General features: G+C 44.2%; 1 protein-coding gene across 1 annotated transcript in view; it reads right to left on the reverse strand.

Annotated features, from left to right (window-relative positions):
• Positions 1–7,852: 7,852 nt before the first annotated feature.
• LOC112267074 (nectin-3-like protein) overlaps positions 7,853–15,321 on the reverse strand; it is a 74,269-nt gene continuing 66,800 nt past the window's right edge. The window contains exon 7 of the mRNA XM_024445134.2: positions 7,853–10,975. Within this exon, the coding sequence (XP_024300902.1) occupies positions 10,311–10,975 (665 nt within the window). The 3' untranslated portion in view covers positions 7,853–10,310. The remainder of the gene's footprint in view (positions 10,976–15,321) is intronic.

Raw genomic sequence — 15,321 nt, forward strand, 5'->3', positions numbered from 1 at the left:
TCACTCACAATTTTGCCTAAGAACACAGCCATAGATAAAGAATGGTACCAACACATTCTCTGAGAGCAACTTCTCCCAATCATCCAGGAACTGTTTGGTGACTAACAATGCCTTTTCCAGCATGATGGAGCACCTTGCCATAAGGCAAAAGTGATAACTAAGTGGCTCGGGGAACAAAACATCAATATTTTGGGTCCATGGCCAGGATACTCCCCAGACCTTAATCCCATTGAGAACTTGTGGTCAATCCTCAAGAGAAGGATGGACAAACAAAAACCCACAAATTCTGACAAACTCCAAGCACTGATTATGCAACAATGGGCTGTCATCAGTCAGGATGTGGCCCAGAAGTTAATTGACAGCATGCCAGGGCGGATTGCAGAGGTCTTGAAAAACACTGCAAATATTGACTCTTTGCATCAACTTCATATAATTGTCAATAAAAGCCTTTGACACTTAGGAAATGGTTGTAATTATACTTCAGTATTACATAGTAACATCTGACAAAAATATCTAGACACTGAAGCAGCAAACTTTGTGGAAATTAATATTTGTGTCATTCTCAAAACTTTTGGCCACAACTGTAAGCTCCCATCACTCTCCACCCTCTCTTTAAAACTTTGTGACAAACACAGCTATCTTCTCATCCAGCAGAGAGAGAGAGAGAGAGAGAGAGAGCAGGCTGGGAACAGCACAGCTACGGTAGAGTATAATCTGTGAAAGGCCCTCAGTCTGAAAACCTTCATTGTCTTTACTCCCAGTCTCAGAGGAGGTGCTCAGTACAAAAGGGCTTTTGTTGTGCTGTCCTTGCCTAGTCTTTTACCGAACACAACCCTTTAGCCGAAAACAATGAATATCCACTGATTCATTCAAACAAAAACGGCTGCTTCTTTCTTTCCTAAATTGCCCTGTTCATTTCACGGGTATTTGTCAAAGAAGTTTCACGCATGCAAATTACTTAAAGTACTCCACATTCAGCCACATGTATGATTTGAAAAGGTCAAGTGACTAGGGGAGTATAGAAACACATTCTTTTAGTAGATACTGCATGTTTTCAGGCTTACATGATGTCTGCCAAACACTTAAAGAAAGAGAAATGGCAGTTTTATAGAGAGGGGAGGGAAATGGTGAAAAACAAAGGCTTCAGAAGTAAACCCTTAACCCTCTCCATGGCCTGGCCTGCTTTATGAAGTGCACTGAACCAAGTCGCCGTGGAGACAGCACTCCACTGCTGATGTATGGAGAACCTTTTTCGCCCCGCTCTCCCCCTCGTCTGGCGCCCCGTCTCTCTCTCACGGTCAGAGGTGCAGCACTGACCCATGTGTTCATCTGGGACTGAGGGGGTTCCTGTTTCCAAACTGGGCAGTATGACCAGATCACGACACCCATCCGACAGACAGCAGAGAGTTGCTTCTCACTCTGCCATGACATCTCTGCTGTAGGTGTTCTGCAGTCCACAGTCCTCGTTACATCACATCAAGAAGAGCTGGCCTGGCCGGGGGTGGACCTTGACAACATTTTTGTTGTAACTGTGCTGCACTCTCCCAACCTCTGCAGCATTTAGTTATTTCCGAGCCCATGAGCCCAAACAATTTCTCTGTTCAGCTATGTCAGCTGTGGCCTTTGATGTTTTCTCCCTGGTACACTGCTTGTGTTAATTAGCTAATAATTGTTGGGTTGTTTATGGAAAGACTCAAACATTGGGTGGGGTCTACAAAGAATGTTGAAAGTTTTGGCTGCTGTATATATAACAAGTTAACAAAAGCAAAACACATTCGCTGACAGATTCATTAAGCGTGAAAAAAACACAAACCAAGAAAAAAAAACTCTCGCAGACAGCTGCAAGAGAGACAGAGAGAGAGAGAACAACTGAAGCCCACCAACAGAGCTATTTACTCCTGCAGCCTGTACAAACATGCAGATACTGTAGTAACAATGATGAATTTGGCCAGGGTTATCCAGGTCAAGTGACAGTAATAGAGCGGTGTGTTTGGAACGGCCGGGGCCACTGTGGCCAGTCAAGTGATGAATGCAGAGTTAGGCTGTATCGCAAATGGCTCCTTATTCTGTATGTAGTGGGCCCAGGTCAAAAATAGTGTACTATATAGGGAATAGGGTGCAATTTGGGATAGACTCCAAGACTGAAAGAGGGGAGATTTCAGTCTGACATACTAGATCTGGTTTCTCTCTTTATCTGGGCTGGAGGGGAGTGAGTGTCACTCTGGCTTAGTTGAATAACAGACAATGATACTCTTCATGCCACCTCCAGAAGCAGGTTAACACAGAGGATTAGATACTAACACTTAGAGGAAGAAGAGGCCAAATTGAAGATCTGAGCTGGCATACGACAGAACGATTACGTAACAAAGGGGCCTTTTTTGTGAACATCATGCAGTTTGATACAATACTTTTTTTTGCATTTAACATGGTAAATAAAAGTGGGATATGAACACATTACACCATATTCTATTGAATTCAATCCAAAGTGCAGAGGAAACACCCGCTCTGAAACTTCATGGAATAAGGCTTTATTTTTTCACCAAATCAAGGTCAATATAAGAATGGGACTCATCTCGCAGCAATCACTCAAGACCTCATTGGTGACTAATGGGCTTGGGGACAGGTTCAGAAACCAAACCCAACCATCTATCCCAGTACAGGTGTGATCCATTTGTCCATCAGAGAGTGGGTCTATTCTGTAGGCCATTGATAGAGAGGGTGCCGAATGAGACAGGAGAGGGGTGATGGGTCAGCAACTGATCAACAAAGGTGTGGGCAGTGGAGGCTGCTGAGGGTGACAGAGATAGATGGGTTAGGGTCTGAGAGAGGGGAACACCTTTGTCCATTCAAAGTGGATGCAAATGGAACCTTATTCCCTATATAGTGCACTACTTTTGATCCGGGCCCCTCGGGCGCTCCACACTTTGCTTCTGTCCAATAGGGCAATGGTTAAAAGTAGTGCACTATATAGGGAATAGGATGCCATTTGAGACACACAGTTCAGCCTCTTCCAATGCAATCAGATTACACTTTATGGGCCAAGAAAAAAAACTATTAGTTGAAAAACAAACAACCTGTTCTTATTATACCCATAAAGCTCTTGTTTGTTCCTGATATGTGATTTGAGGTTAAAGATATTGCTGACTATCACTGCAACAGAGATGGGAATATAAACCTATGGGTCAACACAGTTCAGTATGATTCAGATAAGATATTCTTATTACAAACAGATAACTAATTAATTGGCAACCAAATAATTAGTCACAAACTTTTGAGCACTAATATCTGTATAAATCTACTAGCCCCGGCCCGCTAGATTTTCTGAAAGCTGTGTCCCCTGCTCGCCTAGCATATTAGTGACTACCGAACGGCACCCTGACTCACCTATCGCTGCTCTTTTGACCCTATGATCACTCGGCTACACAGCTGATGTTCCCTGGAATGTTTCAATAACACGGTACCTCATTTTGTTTACCTGTCGGCCCCAGCCTCGAACTCAGGTCCCGTATGTACCTAACTAACCCGCTCTGCCCATTCATCACCATTTACCAGTTGTCTTAGCTCTCCTGAACAACACCTGTGTTTGCTTTATGCCTCTCTCTAATGTCAATATGCCTTGTCTACTGCTGCCTTGGCTAGTTCTTATTATTTTATTTCACTGTAGAGCCCTCAGTCCCACTCAAAATGCCTTAGATAGCTATTTTGTCCCACCACACACACGTGCGGAGACCTCACCTGGCTTAATAACTGGTGCCTCCAGAGACGAAACCTTTCTCATCGTCACTCAACGCCTAGGTTTACCTCCACTGTACTCACATCCTACCATACCATTGTCTGTACATTATGCCCTGAATCTATTCTACCACGCCCAGAAATCTGCTCATTTGATTCTTTCCCCAACGCACAAGACGACCAGTTCTTATAGCCTTTAGCCGTACCCTTATCCTACTCCTCCTCTGTTCCTCTGGTGATGTAGAGGTTAGCCCATGCCCTATAGCCCCCAGTTCCACTCCTATTCCCCAGGCACTATCTTTTGTTGACTTCTGTAACCGTAAATGCATTGGATTCATGCATGTTTGTCACGACTCCTACCGAAGGTGGCTCCCCTTCCTGTTCGGGTGGCGCTCGGTGGTCGTCGTCACCGGCCTACTAGCTGCCACTGATCCTTTTTTTCCCCCTTGTCTGTTTATTCGTTACACCTGTGTTTAGTTAGGTTAATTGGTTGGGCATTATTATCCAGCCGGCCCGCCTGCTGGGTGTGCAGGATTGTTTTCTGTGTACTTTTGTGCACACCTGTAAGTCATGGTCTTGCGTGTACGTGTGTTGTTCTGGACAGTTTAGTTCCCCTGTGTTTTGGGGCATTTGTTTGAGTGGCGTCATTTTCACCTGTGTGGTGAATAAAAAAGTATCGCTACTCTGAACTCTCTGTTTCCTGCGCCTGACTTCTTCCTCCACTCCACCCCGGGCATTACAATGTTAACATCAGAAGCCTCCTCCTTAATTTTGTTTTATTCACTGCTTTAGCACACTCCGCCAACCCTGATGTTCTAGCCATGTCTGAATCCTGACTTAGGAAGGCCACCAAAAATTCTGAAATTTCCATCCCCAACTACAACATTTTCAGCCAAGAACTGTCAAAGGGGGTGGAGTTGAAATCTACTGCAGAGATAGTCTGCAGAGTTCTGTCATGCTATCCAGGTCTGTGCCCAAACAGTTCGAGCTTCTACTTTTAAAAATGCACCTTTCCAGAAATAAGTCTCTCACTGTTGCCACCTGCTATAGACCCCCCACAGCCCCCAGCTGTGCCCTGGACACCATATGTGAATTAATTGCCCCACATTTATCTTCAGAGTTTGTACTGTTAGGTGACCAAAACTGGGATATACTTAACACCCTGACCATCCTACAATCTAAGCTAGATGCCCTCAATCTCACACAAATGATCAAGGAACCTACCAGGAACAACCCTAAATCCGTAAACACGGGTACCCTCATAGATACAATCCTGACCAACCTGCCCTCTAAATACACCTCTGCTGTCTTCAACCAGGATCTCAGCGATCACTGCCTGCATCCGTAAAATGACCACCCCTCATCACTGTCAAACACTCCCTAAAACACTTTAGCGAGCAGGCCTTTCTAATACCTGACCCAAGTATTTAATTTTTTTTACCTTTATTTAATTAGGCAAGTCAGTTAAGAACAAATTCTTATTTTCAATGACGGCCTAGGAACAGTGGGTTAACTGCCTGTTCAGGGGCAGAACGACAGATTTGTACCTTGTCAGCACGGGGGTTTGAACTTGCAAACCTCCGGTTACTAGTCCAACACTCTAACCACTAGGCTACCCTGTATCCTGGAAGGATATTGACCCCATTCCGTCAGTAGAGGATGCCTGGTTATTCTTTAAAAGTGCTTTCTTCACCATCGTAAATAAGCATGTCCCATAAAAAAAAATTTGAACTAAGAACAGATATAGCCCTCGGTTCTCTCCAGACTTGACTGCCCTTGACCAGCACAAAAACATCCTGTGGCATACTGCATTAGCATCGAATAGCCCCTGCGATATGCAACTTTTGAGCTAAGTTAGGAACCAATACACAGGCAGTTAGGAAAGCAAAGGCTAGCTTTTGCAAACAGAAATTTGCATCCTGTACCACAAACTCAAAAAGGTTCTGGGACACTGTAAAGTTCATGGAGAATAAGAGCACCTCCTCCCAGCTGCCCACTGCACTCAGGCTAAGAAACACTGTCACCACCGATAAATCTACGATAATCGAGAACTTCAATAAGCATTTTTCTAAGGCTGGCCATGCTTTCCACCTGGTTACCCCTACCCCGGTCAACAGCCCTTCACCCCCCACAGCAACTTGCCCAAGACTCCCCATTTCTCCTTAACCAAAATCCAGATATCTGATGTTCTGAAAGAGCTGTAAAATCTGGACCCCCTACAAATCAGCTGGGCTAGACAATCTGGACCCTCTTTCTAAAATTATCCGCCGCAATTGTTGCACCCCTATTACTGGCCTGTTCAACCTCTCTTTCGTATAGCCTGAGATCCCTAAAATTGGTAAGCTGCCGAAGTCATCCCCCTCTTCAAAGGGGGAGACACTCTAGACCCAAACTGTTACAGACCTATATCTATCATACCCTGCCTTTCTAAAGTCTTCGAAAGCCAAGTTAACAAACAGATCACCGTACCTTCTCCGCTATGCAATCTGGTTTCCGAGCGGGTCATGGGTGCACCTCAGTCAAGCTCAAAGTCCTCAACGATATCATAACTGCCATCGATAGAAGACAATACTGTGCAGCCATCTTCATTGACCTGGCCAAGGCATTCGACTCTGTCAATCACCACATTCTTATCGGCAGACTCAACAGCCTTGGTTTCTCAAATGACTGCCTCGCCTGGTTCACCAACTACTTCTCAGATAGAGTTCAGTGTGTTAAATTGGAGGGTCTGCTGTCCGGACATCTGGAAGTCTCTATGGGGGTGCCACAGGGTTCAATTATTAGGCTGACCCAATTCTCTTTATACATCAATGATGTCACTCTTGCTGCTGGTGATCCTCTGATCCACCTCTACGCAGACGACACCATTCCGTATACTTCTGGCCCTTCTTTGGACACTGTGTTAACAATCCTCCAGACGAGCTTCAATGCCATACAACACTCCTTCCGTGGCCTCCAACTGCTCTTAAATGCTAGTAAAACTAAGTGCATGCTCTTCAACCGATTGCTGCCCGCACCCTCCCGCGCAACTAGCATCACTACTCTGGACGGTTTTGACCTAGGATATGTGGACAACTACAAATACCTAGGTGTCTGGTTAGACTGTAAACTCTCCTTTTAGACTCGCATCAAGCATCTCCAATACAAAATTAAATATAGAATCGGCTTCCTATTTCGTAACAAAGCCTCCTTCACTCATGCTGTCAAACATACCCTTGTAAAACTGACTATCCTACCGATCCTTGCTTCGATGTCATTTACAAAATAGCCTCCAACACTCTACTCAACAAATTGGATGCAGTCTATCACAGTGCCATCTGTTTTGTCACCAAAGCCCCATATACTACTAACAACTGCGACCTGTATGCTTTCGTTGGCAGGCACTCACTTCATATTCGTCGCCAAACCCACCGGCTCCAGGCCATCTATAAGTCTTTGCTAAGTAAAGCCCCGCCTTATCTCAGCTCACTGGTCACCATAGCAGCACCCACCCGTAGCACGCGCTCCAGCAGGTATATTTCACTGGTCATCCCCAAAGCCAACTCCTCCTTTGGCCGCCTTTCCTTTCAGTTCTCTGCTGCCAATGACTGGAACGAATTGCAAAAATCACTGAAGCTCGAGTCTTATATTTCCCTCACTAACTTTAAGCATCAGCTATCAGAGCAGCTGACCGATCTTTGCACCTGTACACACATCTGCAAATTGCCCACCCAACTACCTCATCCCTATATTGTCATTTCTTTTTTCTCTCCTTTACACCCCAGTATTGCTACTTGCACATTAATCTTCTGCACATCTATCACTCCAGTGTTTAATTGCTAAATTGTAATTATTTCGCCACTATGGCCTATTTATTGCCTTACCTCCCTAATCTTACTACATTTGCACACACTGTATATAGATTTTTCTATTGTGTTATCGACTGTGCGTTTGTTTATCCCATTTATCCCGTTTGTTAACTCTGTGTTGTTTGTGTCACACTGCTTTGCTTTATCTTGGCCAGGTCGCAGTTGTAAATAGTTGTTCTCAACTGGCCTACCTGGTTAAATGAAGGTGAAATAAAATGTAAAAAATAATATAAAATAATCTAATGCACTGTGACAATTTCAGACCAAAAAAATACAAAACATTTGTTTTTTTAATAAAGAATAAAAAAAGCCAGCATATTTTCAAAACAATAACATTGACTATGATTCTGGCCTGCTTAGTACTACCCATGTAATTTTCCAGTGAAATACAATTTTCAGGTACATTGTAACTTAAGTTGCTACAAGAGTCTGTGTGTATAAGGCTAAACAATTCACCTTAAGTCAACTGTGCTGGTTTAAAAACAAGCAACAAAATCATAAATATTAAAAAGAAGGACATAAAAAGGCATTAGGCACCAACCTTTCTCTCCAGGGGCCTTCAGGACTTAAATCAACACATGAATCATCACACATAAAAACCATGAACATATATACATAAGCAGAAGAATAAACCATAAAGGATTCAAATGAAATGAAGGCAGTATAGGCACAACAATAACTTAATATATTTCCATTCCAAAGAAGGTCAAGTTGAAAACAAAAGCTTTGCCAAATTAAACATTCAATCACTTTCTTCCACTCCCAATGAAATTACATGTCAAAGGTCAGCCTGTATTTGGACAAATGTTCAAAACAGGGAGTAAAACCAAGCTAACCTCACATTGTGTGTACAGACAAACAGTCAAAGACATGAGAATCTATCCCTGCATTGTATCTAGCCTACGCGCCCACAACCCCTGGGTGGATGTCTGAGCAGTAGCTAAGCTCAGAAAAGCCTTGAAGCCTTGACTCAAACAGATAAAAACACATGAGTGTGCTTGCATACACAGATGCTCTACACGTCACTGAGGTCAAACATTCGCCAAGTCCATCCAGAGAAGAGAAGTTCATTAAAAAGCTAAAACTTTGTGGTGAAGGCTGGGCTTTGAACATGACAGGGTTGGAGTGGCCTAGGCAGCAGGCAGCATGTGGAGTGTGTGTGTGATACGCAAGTGTTTTATGAGCCACCAAAGGGTTGGGAGCAACAAAAAAAAGAAGGATCAAATTAAAAAGAGTGTGCCCTCAATCTGCAAAACCCCAGAAGAAGAAACAAAGAAACCTCAGGCTAAAGCCAAGCCCCATCTTGAAATGCCACAGGGAGATCTCCCCCTCTACAATCCCCTCCTCCAACAGTCAGTGTATACATGCTCCCCTCCACCCGACCAATTGACTGAAGAGATCTTTCCTTTAACGGCGAGGCTTTGGAGAGGTCACTTTGATCCTTTAGTTTCTCAGGTAGAACGAAGCTACCGGCTGAGCAGTAACAGGAAATGGAAGGTCAATACCAGCTAATGGAGATAGAATCACTGGTGATGTCAACCCTTTAGTAGCTACAACCTCATGTCATGGACTCATTCCCAAATGGAATCCTAATTCCCTATATAGTACACTACTTTTGACCAAGGCCCATACGGCCCAAAAGTAGTGCACTATGTACGGAATAGGATGCCATTTGGGACAAAGACCATGTAATGGTGCCTGGTTGTGTACTGGAAAAACCCATCACAGATCACACTGACACACACTGAGTTTTGCCTGTTCCGCCAAAATTCCGGTTCCTATTGCGTCATTCTGATGACAGTCAGGACTATATGGGTGCACCTAATAAACTGGCCACTGAATGTATATGGTATAGGGTGCCATATGGGACACAATCTAGAATGTGCCACCAATGCTAAAGAACAATACACTGTCCTAAGTAGATACAAACCTTGAGATGTATTCCTCCGATGTGCTTAAAAGCGTCTTATCATGTTCCATAGTCCTGACAGTATCACTGTACATCCTGCTCACAACATGTGGATATATTCTATCGTCATCTAGAACCATAAACTTGGCAAATTGCTCCCTTTTTGTCACATTGTTGAATCCTTTTCCCTTTCACATCTGTATAACAGTTTGAAAACTAAAATATAATCTGATTTAGGTGCTCTCAACAGCAACAAGCAATCAGAATGTAACCTTTATGAAAAAGTCATAAAGTCATATGATTACAGGCAATTGTTTTGGAAATGTCATTGAATATGAGGGGTTTGAATTGATGCAACATATGGGCACATAGTTTAGAATTTTCAAAAGGGATAGAAATATTTCACTAATGAGGGCTGAAATGCCAGACTCATGACGTAAGACAGGTGTTTAAATACATAAAACCAGAACGACACAAAGTGAACCACTCACATCTGTTGAAACAACATAGTACAGAGAAACCCTTGCCAAATGAACCCTAGTTCTAAAGTTAAGCGGATAATGACAGCAGATTACTGCCATTCCCAGCCTGCGATCATCTGTTGAGATGCTACGACATTATAACACACTCCATATGGAAGTCATATGGAAGTCCTTGGGGTCAGAGCACACAAATGAGCCGGGAATGTTCATTCTTGTGTAGAAGAGTCTGTTTATTGAATTGACAAATTCTCTATAATATATCTATTTCAACGCCTGTTAAATTATTGTCTCACCGAGTCATTTTGAGCCAAAAGGTATTTTCCAGCTCCCCTGTAGCTCTCAGACATACCACTCTCTGCGTGAGATCACAGACCCATCCATGTGGGACACATACTCGCTGTCTGTGCCGTTGTCATAGCAGTCCTCCGGCAGGTAGGGGGAGCCGTTGGTCACAGTGGGAGTGTGAACGAGCGGCCCTTTGGGGTGGTGGATGTTGTTGTGGTTTTCAACAGGGTAGTAGCTGCCCTCCCGGAGGCCCCTGTGGCCGTCGCCCCAGTCCTCCTTGTCCTTGATGTCATTGGGGTAAATGATGTCCCCTCCCAGTCCCGGCTTGGGTTTCAGCTCCTGGCTGTCCTTGCAGGTAGAGTTGTGCCTGTCCCCGTAGACCTCCTGCAGCTCGTGGGGCTGGAGCACGTCCAGCTGGGACTCCTTCTGCATGTCGGAGGGGCCCAGGTACTGTTTGGTGTAGTAGTCACCCCTGAAGGTCCTCCGCTGGCGCATGAAGCAAGCTCCGCCCAGGATCAGCAGCAACCCCAGGAGCAGGACCCCGCCCACAGCCCCGCCCACTATGGTACCCAGGCTGCTGTCTGACAGGGAGGCCAAGGTGGGGGATGTGAAGTGGCCGCTCGCTCCTCGCCGCTTGTTGGGGGCCATGCTGGTGTCACTGGTGTGCAGGAAGAGGGGAGTAGAGGTGGTGGGGACTGGTGCCGTGGTGGGGGGAGGATCTGAAGGATGGATAGAAGATGGGGGAGAAAGAGAGGGGGTTTAATGGAGGGAGGGAATGGCATGACAGAATTTTTTTTTTTTTAATGTCAGTTAATAATCTGTAGGAATCAATGTCTTTAGTATGAATCTGATTGGTGACACAGTATAATCATTGAATACAGAACAAATAGAATACACTAATGTTTATAACCTGTTAGAAAATGACAGTTTACAAAAAAGCTTAATTGAAATTCTAAGATGTTGTTTTGAAAGAGCATATTAATTAAATAAGTAAAGTGTCTGGACAAACACCAAAGGCTCTGGGCTCTGTAAAAGAGTGAGTGGCTCTGGGCTCTGTAAAGGAATCAGTGGCTCTGGGCTCTGTTAAAGAATGATTGGCTCTGGGCTCTGTAAAGGAGTCAGTGGCTCTGGGCTCTGTAAAAGAGTGAGTGGCTCTGGGCTCTGTTAAAGAGTGAGTGGCTCTGGGCTCTGTTAAAGAGTGAGTGGCTCTGGGCTCTGTTAAAGAGTGAGTGGCTCTGGGCTCTGTTAAGGAGTCAGTGGCTCTGGGCTCTGTTAAAGAGTGAGTGGCTCTGGGCTCTGTTAAGAGTGAGTGGCTCTGGGCTCTGTTAAGGAGTGAGTGGCTCTGGGCTCTGTTAAGGAGTGAGTGGCTCTGGGCTCTGTTAAAGAGTGAGTGGCTCTGGGCTCTGTTAAAGAGTGAGTGGCTCTGGGCTCTGTAAAGGAGTGAGTGACTCTGGGCTCTGTAAAGGAGTGAGTGGCCCTGGGCTCTGTAAAGGAGTGAGTGACTCTGGGCTCTGTAAAGGAGTGAGTGACTCTGGGCTCTGTAAAGGAGTGAGTGACTCTGGGCTCTGTAAAGGAGTGAGTGACTCTGGGCTCTGTAAAGGAGTGAGTGACTCTGGTGGAAAGTAAAGAGAAAATGTGGATTTAAGAGGGGAAGATGACTGTGTGTGTGTGTGTGTGAGTGTGCACGCGTGCATGCGTGTGATTTGTTCTTCCCCTCTCTCTGGGAAGTCATGTGAGAAGATTAAGCAGTGTGTGATCGATGCGAGGTTCCTGCCTCTGATTTGTCCTTCAGTGGCTAGTTACTGTGATGACACCCAGAGCCAGAGAAGACAGCCAATAGAGACACAGAGACAGACAAGGAGAGACAGACAGAGAGACAGAGAGAGGATTACTGTGTCTGAATATTGACCTCCCTTCAGGACAAAAAGCAGCCTGTATCTAGAGACACATGCATAGTGTCACGTAGAGTAGGCCAGATGGCTAAACTGGATAACCTAACCTCTATAAAAATAAAAAGATGGCGGAACCGCAAAAGTTCTTCTGTGCAAAGGTGTTTATTTACAAGTGATTCCGGAACAGAAAATAACAGTACTGCCATCAACGTCTACCTTATGGGACAGCTTAACAACAATGCTGCCCCATCCACAGCTCAATCCAAAAAAAAATCCCCCTTAGAGACTGGAGAGAGGCTCCTTTTGTAGGGCTAGCCCCTCCCCTCAGAACAATTAACCCTAATTAATTAATCAATTAACAATACAAACCTACATTTTCCATGAACTAAACATACTAAAGGATATACATTGCAACACGGTTTTAAACAATATCACAACATAACATTTACAACATTACATCATTACTGACAATATCTTTCAATATGCCCATATGCATTAATGAGCCATTTGGGACAGGCACTATAAAGCCAACCCAATTCCCTTAGCTTGGGTCCTTTTCCAGCATACCCAGAAGCTACAGAGGTGGAGAGAGAGGAACAGAACAAACAAACAATGCTCTCATCCACAACATTGATAAGTATAATAATTATTGTATCTCTCAAATATGAACATTGACAAGTGTGAAATGCATGCACCAAGACAGAAGTTAAATTGTGTGTCGACCCACATTGTTAACTTATGGTATAATGGCGCAGGGAGGAGTGATGAATATGTGTGTGCGTTAAAGAACCAAATGCTGCCCGCGGCCAGTGACGGACTTCTACGTCACACATAGCCTGACTACAAAGACACACTGAAAGCTGCACTAGGACCGCATTGTATCTCCAATTAACACTGGAATCTAAGCTGCACTAGGACTGCTTTGTATCTCCCCTTAATACTGGAGTCTAAGCTGCACTAGGACAGCTTTGTATCTCTCCTTAACACTGGAGTCTTAGCTACGACTGATCAAATGCAATCAGGATGGCAGCAAGCATAACCTTCAGCTAATTACATCATGGCTGCAATTTACCTGACTGAGTGAGAATCTAACTAACCTGCAATTATAAAGCAGTGACTAAGGGACCAGTGATAATCTAAAGGGGGAGAAGGGAGAGGCAGCTCAAGGTCAGTGAGCTGATATATAACGCCTCCTGCTTAGCCTTAAGACAACCACCCCCAACCTCCACGGCTGGACCTCCTCATATCAAATAAAATCTGATTTTTCACATGCTTTGTAAACAACAGTGAAATGCTTACTTACGGGTCCTTCCCAACAATTCAGAGAGGAAAAATGGATAATAGAAAAATAATAATATGAGGAATAAATACACAATGAGTAACGATAACTTGGCTATGTACCCAGGGTACCATTATCGAGTCGATGTGTACGAGGTCATAAGAAATGATGCCGAAAATATTATGTACAAAAAAAGTTTACGCAAAAAAACACACACAAAATAGCAGAATTGGTGAGGAGCCCGTAAGACAGCAGCTATCCACTGCAGTGCCATCTCATCCTGGTAGCTAGAGAGGGACATGGTGTATGATGGGGAGCACTGAGCACAATATAGGCTCCAATAGGCATTCGGAGAGTATTCAGACTCCTTGACTTTTTCCACATTTTGTTATGTTAAAGCCTTCTAAAATGTATTAAATAAAAAAAATACTCATAAATCTACACACAATACCTCATAAGGACAAAGCGAAAACAGGTTTAGACATTTTTGCTAAATTATTACAAATAAAAACTGAAATGCCTTATTTACTTAAGTATTCAGACACCTTGCTATGAGACTCAAAAATTGAGCTCAGGTGCATCCTGTTTCTATTGATCATCCTTGAGATGTTTCTTCAACTTGATTGGAATCCTCCTGTGGTAAATTCAATTGATTGGACATGATTTGGAAAGGCACACACCTGTCTTTACAAGGTCCCACAGTTGACAGTGCATGTCAGAGCAAAAACCAAGCCATGAGGGCGAAGGAATTGTCCATAGAGCGTCGAGACACAGATCTGGGGAAGGGTACAGAAAAATGTCTGCAGCATAGAAGGTCCCCAATAACACAGTAGCCTCCATTCTTATATGGAAGAAGTTTGGAACCACCAAGACTCTTCCTAGAGCTGGCCGCCCAGCCAAACTGAACAATAGGGGGAGAAGGGCCTTGGTCAGAGAGGTGACCAAGAACATGATAGTCACTATGACAGAGCTCCAGAGTTCCTTTGTGGAGATGAGGAAACCTTCCAGAAGGACAACCATCTCTGTAGCACTTCCATACGGAAGCCACTCCTCAGTAAAAGGCACATGACAGACCGCTTGGAGTTTGCCAAAAGGCACCTTAAAGACTCTCAGACCATGAGAAACAAGATTCTCTGGTCTGATGAAACCAAGATTGAACTCCTTGGCCTGAATGCCAAGCATCACATCTGGAGAAAACCTGGCACCATCCCTATGGTGAAGCATGGTGGTGGCAGCATCATGCTGTGGGGATGTTTTTCAGCGGCAGGGACTGGAAGACTAGTCAGGATCTAGGGAAAGATGAATGGAGCAATGTTCAGAGAAATCATTGATGAAAACCTGTTCTAGAGCGCTCAGGATCTCAGACTGGGCCGAAGGTTCACCTTCCAACAGGACAACGACCCTAAGCACACAGCCAAGACAACGCAGGAGTGGCTTTTGGACAAGTCTCTGAATGTCCTTGAGTGGCCCAGCCAGAGCCCGGACTTGAACCCAATCGAACATCTCTGGAGAGACCTGAAAATAGCTGTGCATCGACGCTCCCCATCCAACCTCACAGAGATCGAGTGGATCTGCAGAGGAGAAGGGGAGAAACTCCCCAAACACAGTTTTGCCAAGCTTGTAGCGTCATACCCACGAAGAATCGAGGCTGTAATCTCTGCCAAAGGTGCTTCAACAAAGTACTGAGTAAAGGGTCTACTTATGTAAATTTGTTATTTAAGTTTATTTTTAATACATTAGTAAAAATGTCTAAACTAGTTTTTCCTTTGTCGTTATTGGGTGTGTGTGTATATTGATGAGGAAAAAAACAAGTTAATTTTAGAATTTTAGAATAAGGCTGTAACATAACAAAATGTGGAAAAAGTCAAATGGTGTGAATACTTTCGAATGCACT

The sequence above is a fragment of the Oncorhynchus tshawytscha genome, linkage group LG14 (assembly GCF_018296145.1).
Source record: "Oncorhynchus tshawytscha isolate Ot180627B linkage group LG14, Otsh_v2.0, whole genome shotgun sequence".
Lineage (NCBI taxonomy): Eukaryota > Metazoa > Chordata > Actinopteri > Salmoniformes > Salmonidae > Oncorhynchus > Oncorhynchus tshawytscha.